We start from the raw sequence: 12,159 nt of genomic DNA, 5'->3' as shown, positions 1-12,159 counted from the left end.
ATTCCAAGATCTACCCCCTAGCAATCCAAAGAATGAGTTCTTTGATAAATTGAAATTAATATAGTACTTTTATACAAGATATAGCTTTAAAATAATTCATAATGATAAATATAATAAAAATTTATCAATATGCATTAAAGTAAAATATAGGGCAGAAAAACGTTTAATGTTTATGAATGATACTGAAGGTAATACAAGATAAAATTTATTTCAATCTGTATTATATTATTTTTTTTTTAAATTTAGCTAAAATGTCCAGTTTTGTTGCCTTTGAATCAATTATTATTATACGCATTATTTAAACTTTATTTAATATGTAATAGGATGATGGAACTGTTCCTTTATTATAAATATTTTTTTAGGATATTGAAATTATTGAGGATCATAGTGGTACACATGAGCATGCATCTCTTTTAATCACTGAGGAAAAATTAGTCCCACAATTGCACGAGAGAAAGACTGTAACGGATTCAGCAGCTGAAATTTTGAAAACAGAGAATCAAGAATTGATGAATTTGTTGAATCAGAAAATTGGAGAAGAAGTTGCACTTTCTGAACATGGTTCCTTGTCTCCTTCTAAGACATTGATTGCGCTGGTAAGAGGACATTTTTTATTATCATACAAATGTATGCTGAAATAATCATGTGTCCTAAGCAATATACTTATTATAATGTTAATTTAAAATTGCAGAATAAAATGTGCTACAAAAATACAAAAAAAAAATTATTGTAGTTGAATTTTTTGTCAATATGATATATAACTACATTCAACCAGTAAATATACATTTTTTTTTGTCTAAATTATTTAGTATCTTCAATCTGATTATTATTAATTTAAAATGAATGTGTACAGAAGTCTCCGTTTAGGCAAAAATTTGACCTACCTTTCATATATTGTTTTTTCTGTTTAAAAACTGAATGGAAATTAAAATACAAAACAACATAAACTTGCTTGTAATTGATTTAAGTTTTGAGAATTAAATAATTTTTTAATGGAAATATTTTTTAAATGAGAAGTACTCACTTTTTTTTTTTTTTTTTTAAGTTTTGCATTCAGTCAGTGGTGTACTTATATAAAAGAGTTATTAGAAAATATCAAAAGCTCTTTTCTTTGGCATTATATAGGAACTCTGAATATTGAAATAAATCATTTGTTAGCATATATAAAATTATTCAGAAGTCTTTGGAATTAAGTCAATAATGACATGCAAAATTATTTAATGTATATCATTAAATTTATTTATCATAATTTATAATTAATAACGTTTAATAATATATTTAGAAACTTGTAACAAAGTTAATAAAAAGATATTAATGATAAGCTATTAAATAAAAAGATATGTAATGACTCAAAAACTCAAAGATCGGATTCAAAGATGAATTAAAATTAACACATTATTAATTTGTGTATGGCATGAAAAATTGCACTTTGTTACAATTTTAATAAAAATTATGTATACATATAAAAAGGAATACATTACTTCCGAAAATTTTTCAAAGCTTTTAGATGTCAAAATGTTAGGAATTCGTTTTTCTGGATAAGAACGTATTTTTAATTTAGAGAACTTTATTCTTTTTTGTTATTTGTTGTGTTGAAGCTCTGAGATTACCTTCAACTAAAAGATCATGCATCTGATGTTGCTATCGTCTGAAGTATAGGCAGAGCTATCTCACTGGAATACTTACTGACTGTGCATAATTTCAAAAAATCTTTTATTACCTAATTTTAATATCAGGATTTCACCAAAAAAGTTTTTTAAAAAATCAAACTGTGATGATTTGAAAAATTATATTGGATTGTAATGATTAAAAAAAATCATATTGTAACATATACAGCATGTTATCTTAATATCCGTATTTCTGTGCCGTTTTTGTGTAAGAAAATTTCCCAAAATTAAAGCCCCACAACATAATGGTGCAATTAAAAACCTGAATTGTTCTAGGTACTTAAATATATTTCCTTATTTCTCATGTACACTTCAAAAATGATATATAATGTCTTTCTTCTTCTTTCAATATTAAGAGGAATTCCAAGGATCAAATACATGATGAAAATAAAAAAATATTTCATTGCAACATTAAAATATACAGATGAAAATTATTCAAAAAACATTTAAAAATTATCAAAATTCAGGAGAAAAAAAATCACAAGAGAAATTAGGAAAATATAAATTTTTGAATTTTAAAATGGGGTAAAGCTCAATTTTGTCCAAAACTCCAAAATGTCGTTAAATTTTTAATCAATTAAAATTTCCAAATAAAAATCCATTCTTACACTAGATATATATTTCTGCTCTTCAAAATGTATTTGTAGTAAGTTTAGTAACTAATTCAAATGGTCTGGCCTGTAGAATGTCAACTCACACATTTTTCTTTATTATTAGTTAAAGTTAAAGATTAATATTCGTTTGCCAATTTGCGATTTCATTTTTTTATTGAAAATGAAAATTTTATTTTTGAAAACTAAACTTTATATTATATCTTCTGATAACGACTTTTTTTTTTAATTCAGACATCTTTATCTGAAAAAATACAAAAATTATTTGCTTGCAATGCTTGTAAAAACAATTTTAATATTTTTACCTTTAAATTCCTGATTTTGTACTCCTTGAAATATTCTTATATGAATAAATATGACATTGCATCATTTTAATTCATAATTTTTCTACTATTTTTGAAAAGAAAATATTTTTTAATATTGTAAACATTTATTTATTTTTTATGTTACAGGGAAATCTTTTACTGGATCTTCAAAATGTGAATATTTTGTCTACTGAAACTGTTGAATCTTCAGATTTATTTTTCGATCCATCTGAAGAAGAACTGGAGCTTTTAATGTGGATGGGCAAAGAAAGGCACTACCCTGCACAATATGATATATTAAATGTTAGAGAATCAGAGATTCAGGTGATTAAGATGTTTTAAAATTACTGTAAATAAAAATAAATATTTTGTCTGCTGACAATATTTATCTTCATTTTCACATTAATCTTGCAAATTTGTTTGGTTTATTTACTTTTTTTTACTTGGCACTTTCTTTATTTAGTTTGCACAGCTCATTCAATTTTATTAGCTTAGTAATTTTTATTTTGCTTGTAGGGTATTTGCACCCCATCTTTATCAACCACCTTCTCCCATTTTGATGAATCTCAAAAACATTTTTATATGCAGAAAGTAGCATCAAAAGTTGGAGAATTGCAACAGCTTACTCAGGATGCTAGAAATACTGGAAGTGTGACTAAAATCATCTATCATTATGTGCTAATGATAGAATATATACATCACTGGATTGAATTTTTAGAGACATGGATTCTCCGTATTTCTCAATTACCTGCTGAGCAGCATCAAGCAGAATGCAAGGTTTGTTTTTAAAATTTTATATGTTATTTATTGCATACCAATCTTTTATATGTTATTACAGGGGGACCCAAATACCCAAACTCCACTTTTTAGGAATCGAATTTATAGCAATATACTTCATCCTTAGCTCGACGATTTTATTTATTTTGAAATGAACAGTTTGACTCGAAATAGATTTTATGAGTCAAAAAAAGAAAATTCGTTAAGAAAAAAAGTTATTTAAGAAAATTATTAATGTTTAGACAATTAACAAAGAACTTCGAAATAAATGTATATGCAAACTGAATTGAATGTTCGTAGCGAAAAGTACTTTCTGATTTGCTGGGCGGAGTTTGAATTGGCACGATTCCCCTGTTTGCGTATTGTGCTTTTGCGTGTGTGTGTGTCATGTTGCTACCATGTGGCCTGATAAAGATATATTTTAAGCCCACATTATATTATAGGGAATTTTGAAACGTAGATATATATTCCGAGATAAGTTGTTATTATGCTTAAAGAGACTAACAGAAAAAAAAGTTTTGATTGCGAGTTGCGGCTAGTATGAAAGATGAAAAAAAAAAAAATAGCTTAAACAGTATTTGGAAAAGGCTAGTTAACGAAAACTGATAAGATAGAAAAAAGCAATTCTTGATTTTTATATGGATCTGTGCCAGAAGAAGTGTTCTAGTAATTTTTATTTACATCGCATTAACTACATCATCAAATACTGCCATCACATGGAGTTTTCGTACTTTATTAAAGCAGATAGATGCTATGAAAAGAGAAAGGAATGTAAATATGGTTTAGATACTAGCACCATAAAACAGTATCCTTATAGATGCCGGCGATTTATCGCTTATCGTAAAGATTACTCAAAACACTTTCAGCAGCTTGGTTTATTGGAGCGGTAGTTCATCACCATACCTAAAGAGACTACACAACTCATCAGTGGATCACGACACACAGTTTAGCATCACCCTGTGTTATTTCATGAAATTTCATATACAATTTAGTTACTCAAACATTGAATTTTATGTTGTTTAATTTTTGCATTCGAATTCATATTGTTGTTTATTTTATTTTACTTGTATGTTTGTTTGATTATATTTATATTTTTAAAAAATAAACATTTTTCTAATATATTTAAAAAATTTAATGCTTTGAAATTAAGTTGTTTATAATATGATTTAAATTATAAAATATAGATTGTTTATTAATATACCATTCTATCAAATATCAAATAGAAATCTGGTTGTTATCCTTCCTTTCAAAAAAAATTAATAATAATTTTGTCTTTTTAGTTAAAAAATATAATCTGTTTAAAGTACAATTTATTTTACTAATTGAAATCCTTATTAATCTAAATTGCACCATATAATATTTCCTTAAAATTAATAATGAATCTACTTATCAAAAATAAATTAACCACCATTTTGTGTGTGTGTGTGTGTGTGTGTGTGTGTGTGTGTGTGTGTGTGTGTGTGTGTGTGTGTGTGTGTGTGTGTGTGTTTGCGTGCATGCGCCAAAAATCCAAACTATTTTACATTTTTTTTATGCTATCAAAAAAATATTTCTATTGATCCTTTTATTTTTTTTTTTTTCATTTTATTTTATATACTTCTTAACGAAAAATGAAATATTTCTTGGTTAAATTTAATTCTTATAGAGTTTTATAAAAAGTTGGATCTGCGAAGTGCTTTCATGCTTCTTTATTTTTAAAGTGCATTCTTTGTTCCGGAGTGAAAAGAAAATAAATTTTACAGGTTATAACATTAGAATATTCAGTTATTACAATTTGTACCGTTTCATCTTCAAAGCTATTACTTTAAATTACATCTTTTATTTCACAAAATATAATAATTAAGATCAAAATGGAGATATCTTGTAAATCATAATTAACTAGCATTGATAAAGTAATTCTTATCTTATTCTCCTTCTTCGGAAAGTTTTTATTTTCATATGTATATATTGTTTAAACAATAGCAAATTATTCTAATTAAGCAAGATCATAGTTGAAAATTAGATGCTTTTATTTCCAATTTTACTTTCATTAACTTTATAATAACATTCTAGAATTGCCTAATTATTTTTTTTAAGTATTCACTAGAATTTTTTAAAGCTAAAATTTATTTCTTTTTACAGTTGATTGAAGAACAACTCACTAGTTTGCAACAGTATTTTATTACCATTACAAATTATAATCAGGAAATTTCTGAGATGTTTCCTGTTGATATAAGAAATAAGATAACTGAAAAATTTACACAACTTCAAACTCAGATGGATTCCACTACGAAATTTGCAGCTACATCGTTTACTCAAGTTTCTGGATGGATTACAAAAAGTGGAAAAATTAAGGTAATATTTATGTTCTATTTATATCAGTGATTTAATAAATATAGTGATACTCTGATTACTATATTATAATTTTGAATACTTAAAATTGTATATATTTTTTAGGAACTACTTATAAATTTTTTATCAATTTTATGCAATTACCAAAATTTTTTTCACGATAGTTATATAGTCTTTAGTACTAAAATATATGGTTGATAGCAATATAGTGATGTATGGCTATTAACAAAATATTTTTAATTTATGTAACATGTTATTAATAAGATGATTTTAATTGTATCATTTTATGGCAGGGATAATCAAGTTTATATATAATTATTTAATGAAATGTTATATTTTTTTTAAAGGAGGAACTCAAAATCTTAAATGATACTCTCCTGTCTCAAGAGAAAGAATTAAATGCCTTACAACATGAAAAAAATTATAATGTGTCTGATATCGAAGTAAGTTTTCTACTTTCAAATTTCTTTTTGTTTTTAAAATAAATGATATTATTATACTTTAATGCATTGAAAAAAGAAAATGCAACCATTTGCCATCTGATGATCAACATTTTCTAATAGTTTTATTGAATTAAATTTAAAATTGTGTTAATTTTAAATGACAGTTAGAAATTTTTTAATAAGTAAATAATAACTTTTTTTTATAGTCACTGAACTTGCAAATACTTGAAAACTGCTGTAAATGTGAGTTATTGTGTTTGAACCAGCAAAGATTTTCTCTAAATTGGATTGGTTATCAAGTGGAAGATCATAAACAGTTTCTTAAATGGTATAGAATTTTGAAGTTAAAGGTTGGTATATTCTTATATATTAAATAAATAAAGTTTAAATGTAGTCATCTTAATTAAATGCCAGATGCATTTTCTATGTAATTTATATTTTCTTTTTCATAAATTTAAAAATATATTATTTTACATAAAAATATATTTCATTTTGTTCCATGTTATTTGAATTTTTCTTATAATGAATAATTGGTTTGAGATTTCGTTACATTAATGTATGTTTTGAATTGAAAATTTATTTATCATAAAGTCATTTTCATTTTCTTAAAAGAGAATTTTAAAAAAAAGTTAGAAACTATTTTTATATGAATAATAGCAATATTTATTTGTTTTTAAATGCTATACCTTTTTTTTTTGTTGTTGTTGTTTCCATTGTTCTGTTTGTTTTTGTTCCATTAAATTCTACATTTACTGTGAAACAGATTATAAAAATCATTAAATAATGGTTTTGCATTTTTTTTTTTTTTTTTAGGTATTTAGAGCCTCTGAGAATGCTAAAAGCATGCAAAATAGTACAGAAATGTATCAGCTTTCATATGAGTTACTAAACCAGTTTTTGAATTTATTAGAAAATGTTCTTTCATCTAAACTTTATATAGAAGATCTCGACGATTCAAGAAAGAAAAATCAATTCTTGATTGTAAGTACATTCATGTATTTCAGAAATGACTCTTTACGTTCCCTTTCCTCCCAAAATTCTACTTCAATTCTGAAAATGTGCACTTGATTTCATAAGAAATATGTTTCTATCCAACTGAAATATTAATTTGGTTTCTTTCTTTACATATAGAATTAGTTATAAGTCAACCAATAATAGCATTATTTATCAAACCAACCTTTATTCTTTCTTTTCTTTCTTTTTTTTTTTTTATCAGATATTAGTTCTTATGTACAATTTTATTTATTTTTCTTATTTCATTGTAATATTTTCCCTCCTAAAATATGAATTCTGACTATATATTAACTCAGTTATAAAATATAAATTTTGTCTATATATTAACTCTGTTATGATAACATTTCATTCTTATCCATTGAATATTATTATAACAAAACATTTTTTGCATATTAGTACAAACATAATCCTATCATATTTGCCTGTTGTGTTATGAACATTAGCATATGTGTGATTAATAACTTATGCATTACCTTTTATTTCACCTTTAGAATCTGATGCAATCTTTGATGGCAATTTTGTGGACTGTCAAAGAGAATTACCATACATCATCCAACTTAGCTAATACCTCTGAAGCAGATGAAAAATACCAAAGTATAGTTGCCAAAGCAGCTGATATTATGAAGAAAGGCCAAAAGAAGCTTGAAGATTGGAATTTATGGGAACTTCAACTAATTAAATTGGAAGAATTGATTGAAAATAGCTCTTGCTGGTTGAAAGAAAAAAATCAGATATTCAGCAAGGAGACTTCTAATAACAAAAATCTCCAGCATTCTTATAATACTTTAAAAGTAAGCAATGAAAAATATTTTGTTATTTTATTATTTACATCATATAAGGATTCATAGAAAGTGGTTAAATGACTTTTTGAGAGAAATTAAATAATTTAACCCCTACCATTTTTTGACTTTGGAAATAATTAAGCATACATTCCTTCAGATATTTTTAATTTTCAAATTCATTCATTTTTTTGTAACTCAATTTATTATCAATTTAATAGCTTTCTCTTATAAATAAAGTTTTATATTTTTGGTATATACAAAAAGAGAAAAATTATGAAAACAGAAATTCTTTTTGTGAGTAAATTTCCATAATTCATACTATCAAAATGTTAAGTAAATTTAGCTGATTTTAGAAATGTTCTTTTAAAATTCGCATTAGTCCAATATTAAAACTAAAAGTGCATGTTCCAATCATTTAATATTGATTTATGCTTAATTAAGAGATTTTTATAAACAAAAGAAATATCTGAGGTATGTAAATCATATTTTTAAAATTATTTGATTCAGTGAAAGAATTTATGAAATCTAAACACTCACAAGCATTCATTAAAATTTTATAAATATCTTTTAATTATGTAACTGATTTTGTATGGATTATCTTGTCTGTGGTATTGCTGTTATATTAAAATGTCGTCTAAAAAACATAGCATTTTTATTTAGTAACTGAAGCTAGCTATCAAACAACCTAAACAAACAAATATTATATACTACAGTTGAGAGTAAATAAACTCACCTGGCATGTCTTTTTCATTAAAAAGAAAGTTTTCCCAAATCTGGCCTAAGGTATTTAACATTAATAGTATATGTTATAAAGTATTTTATTTTATTTTGTAACAGCTTTTTTTATTAATAATTTTTATGTATTCTTTTAGGATCTCCAGTGGAATATCTCAGCTTTCAAGAATGATATTGATCTTATCAAAAAACTAAAAGCAACAGTGTCTTCACATATTGAAATTCCAAGTTTGGAGAAATCTTCTACTGAAGTCATTGACCAATTTAAGGAATTGCAACACAATATTGATTCAGAATTGAGTAAGGTGATATTTTCTAAAGAATGGGAAAGTATCAAAAATGAGATAAATGATCTTCAACAATGCTTGTCCTCAACAAATAAACAAATCGTTCGAATGCAAAAGAAAATTAAACATATGGGTAGTGATGACAGTGTTTTGAAATTTCTTCAGGATATGTCAGTAAGTAATTAAATATTTTGAGTTTTTTATTTATTTAGTGTATATATGTTTAAGTTGTGAAATTTTGAAATGTATCAATTTTAGTTTCTTAAGCAATTAAAAATGTATTATGTAATTAATCATTATATTCCTTCAAATACTTGAATATTTTTTTTTTCTTATAGAAAATAGAAACAGAAATTCTGTATCGAGAAAATATCTGTATTTGGATCAGAGATAATGATAGTCTCCAAGAATATTCCAAAGAAGAATTTAAAAATTTAGAAAATGCTGTTTCTCAGTGGAATCAGATTATTGAGTCTTGCCTGAGTCTGAAAAAAATTGCATTGCAGAAAATTGCTCATTCAGAGAAGACCAGAATTGAAGAAAAAATGGAATTTTGGGTTAAAGATGTGGAGGACAATTTCAATAATATATCGTCAAACTGTATGATGAATCCTAAAGAAATGAAAAATATAAAACACAAATTAATTGTAAGTATGAAATTTTTTTACCATAATTGTTGAATTAATCTGTAATATCTTATATTTTTTTTTATTTATTGTACTTTTATTAGAATATCAATATTAATTGATATTCTAATTCAGGATTCTTGCTTTATTATAGCCATGGCTTTATAAATAACATTAGAATTATCATTTCATATATTATAAAACTACATAACAGTTCAGATCTTTGTGATATTTCCTGCAGAAAATTAATTAAATATTGTTTATGATTTAAGTTGTTTAAAAAAATTATCATAAATTACTTCTTTATCGAATATTTTCAAATATATATCTCCAAAAGAAATACATATATAGTTTATATATATCTACATGTATATAGAAAGATATAGATACCTTTTTATTTATGTACATGAAATTTTTAACCAGTAATTTATATAATAAATAATTAATCATTGAGTTCATTAGAATTAATTGAAGGAAATTGAAAATAGTGTCTATTATAAAATTCTGTAAAGTATTTCTTCACAAACAGATATTAATTTGAGTTTATATACTATTTTGTATGAGATGGACAAAATAATGAATGAAAATTAAATTAATCCAAAGCTAAAAAATAGAAGAAAAATTACTTTATAAACCATTTATGAAAATAACCTAATTTAAATGCTTAGTTAAATTTTGATGCAAAAACAGAATTGTTGACTTTCCATAAAATTATGCTTACTGGCTTCTGAAAGTTATAACTATAAAGAATACATGTTCTTATATTTATTATATGCTCATTGAAAATTAAAATTCATAAATTAAAATAATATTAAATGCATAAATGTTTATGTATCATAAAATAATTTTTTCTGCTATAATGCTATATATAATGGGCACATTTCTCTTATATATATATAAATTTAATTCAAAAGAATTTTTCTAATTCTGCAAAAGTTATTTTCAGTGTGAATTTTGAGTTGTTTCATATTCTACACATTTTTTCCTCCAAAATAAATTGTTTTAATTTTAAACGATGTCTATTTTAAATATCGCCCCAAAATAATTTCTAAATTATGAAAGATAAACGTATTGTAAGAAAAAGAGTCCAAAGGATATATAGGATGATATATATTGGATTGATAATTGTACTGCTAAATAATTACAAATTCTAAATTTTTCTGCCCCAAATCCCTATCAATCATAGTTATCAAAATAATCTTGGTATTCGGGGAAATACAACTTTATTATTTAAAATTTTGAATTTTGAATCAAAATGGTCTGAAATCAACTAAAATAGTGATGTTCAAAGCTTTATATCTTGATTAGTTTTAGTTGCAAAAGAGTTGACCTTTTTTTATTATTGTTATTATTTAAAATATTAATACATCAAGAATATTTTACTGAATATGACTATTAAAACCAGTATACTGTTATAAAAAATATCTTTCTAATTTTTTTATCATACATTTATTTAATTCAAACAACATAAAGTATAATTATTTGTCATTTAGAACACTTTTACAACTGGAAATATAACAATATTTCTAACGGTTTAGATATTAGCTATTGGACAATAATTAGAGTGGGAACTTTATATAATTCCTTAAGTATTGTGTTACCATATTTTGCTTTTTGGATGACCACTTTTTAACTAAATTAATTTATCTGTCATTATTGTCAGATTTTGGCTAAAGAAATTAAAATTAGATATAAACTTTGTGTTTTAATGCTATATTCCTTGTTTGATTTAGAGCTTCCTGAAAATTTTGGATATTGTCATTGATTATCTCAGCACAGACAAGCAAGAAGATCAGACAGAGATGGTAACTGATAAAGGCCAATCATTTGATAAAAATAAAGTTGAACTCCTGAAAATGAAACTAAAATTTGAATTGGAAAAATACGAGACTCTCATTCTACAATTTGAGGAATATTCTAGACTTGCATCAGAAATGACTTACACTGTTGATAAGATTAGTGATTATCTGAATGGAATAAAAGACAAGATGGGGCAGATGGACCATCGTGCAATAACCAAATCCAAGGAAGAACTCAAGGTAAGCAGCATGCTTGAAAAAATTCTTTTTGTTACCCTTCTTGTCTGAACATCATTTTTCATTTTATGTTTCACATTTAAGTAGCATTTTGATATGATGATCAGTAAATAGGTTTTATTTTCATTGTCTGAAATATGAAGCTTAGTATTATTAAATATGAGTTATTTATTTCAATAAATTAGTTGAAAGATTACCTACTTATATATAACAATTCATAAAAACAATTTAAACCAGATTTGTTAGTATGTCATTCTTAATAATAGTTTAAAGCAAGTTAAAAAGAAAAGTTGAATAAAAAATTCATCATTCTTTTCATATAAATAAAAAAAATATGTATTTTGCAAGAAATAATATTATTTTAAGATGATTTTTAATTATTTATTTTGAAATAATAGAGAAAATATAATTTAGTTAAAACAAATTAGACATTGCATTAATTTTTTTTTTCATGAATACAATAACAGATAACTTGTAGAACATCTTAGAGACAAGTTTCGTTTTAGTTGTATACCTCCAGTTTATATTAAAATCAATATTTATTA

The 12,159-nt window shown here is 24.5% G+C and overlaps 1 protein-coding gene across 4 annotated transcripts in view; it reads left to right on the top strand.

The window, feature by feature from the left end:
• LOC129981204 (muscle-specific protein 300 kDa-like) overlaps positions 1 to 12,159 on the top strand; it is a 293,675-nt gene that overhangs the window by 254,111 nt on the left and 27,405 nt on the right. For 3 of the 4 annotated variants that reach the window (XM_056091946.1, XM_056091947.1, XM_056091944.1), the window contains 11 exons: positions 363 to 596; positions 2,731 to 2,907; positions 3,100 to 3,360; positions 5,482 to 5,694; positions 6,039 to 6,134; positions 6,341 to 6,484; positions 6,948 to 7,115; positions 7,640 to 7,939; positions 8,803 to 9,126; positions 9,291 to 9,599; positions 11,312 to 11,617. In XM_056091946.1, coding sequence (XP_055947921.1) covers positions 363 to 596; positions 2,731 to 2,907; positions 3,100 to 3,360; positions 5,482 to 5,694; positions 6,039 to 6,134; positions 6,341 to 6,484; positions 6,948 to 7,115; positions 7,640 to 7,939; positions 8,803 to 9,126; positions 9,291 to 9,599; positions 11,312 to 11,617 — 2,532 coding nt within the window. The remainder of the gene's footprint in view (positions 1 to 362; positions 597 to 2,730; positions 2,908 to 3,099; positions 3,361 to 5,481; positions 5,695 to 6,038; positions 6,135 to 6,340; positions 6,485 to 6,947; positions 7,116 to 7,639; positions 7,940 to 8,802; positions 9,127 to 9,290; positions 9,600 to 11,311; positions 11,618 to 12,159) is intronic. The other variant, XM_056091945.1, reaches the window with a different exon arrangement.

This window comes from Argiope bruennichi, chromosome 8 (genome assembly GCF_947563725.1).
Source record: "Argiope bruennichi chromosome 8, qqArgBrue1.1, whole genome shotgun sequence".
Taxonomy (NCBI): domain Eukaryota; kingdom Metazoa; phylum Arthropoda; class Arachnida; order Araneae; family Araneidae; genus Argiope; species Argiope bruennichi.
This window is presented reverse-complemented; position numbering and strand designations above follow the sequence as displayed.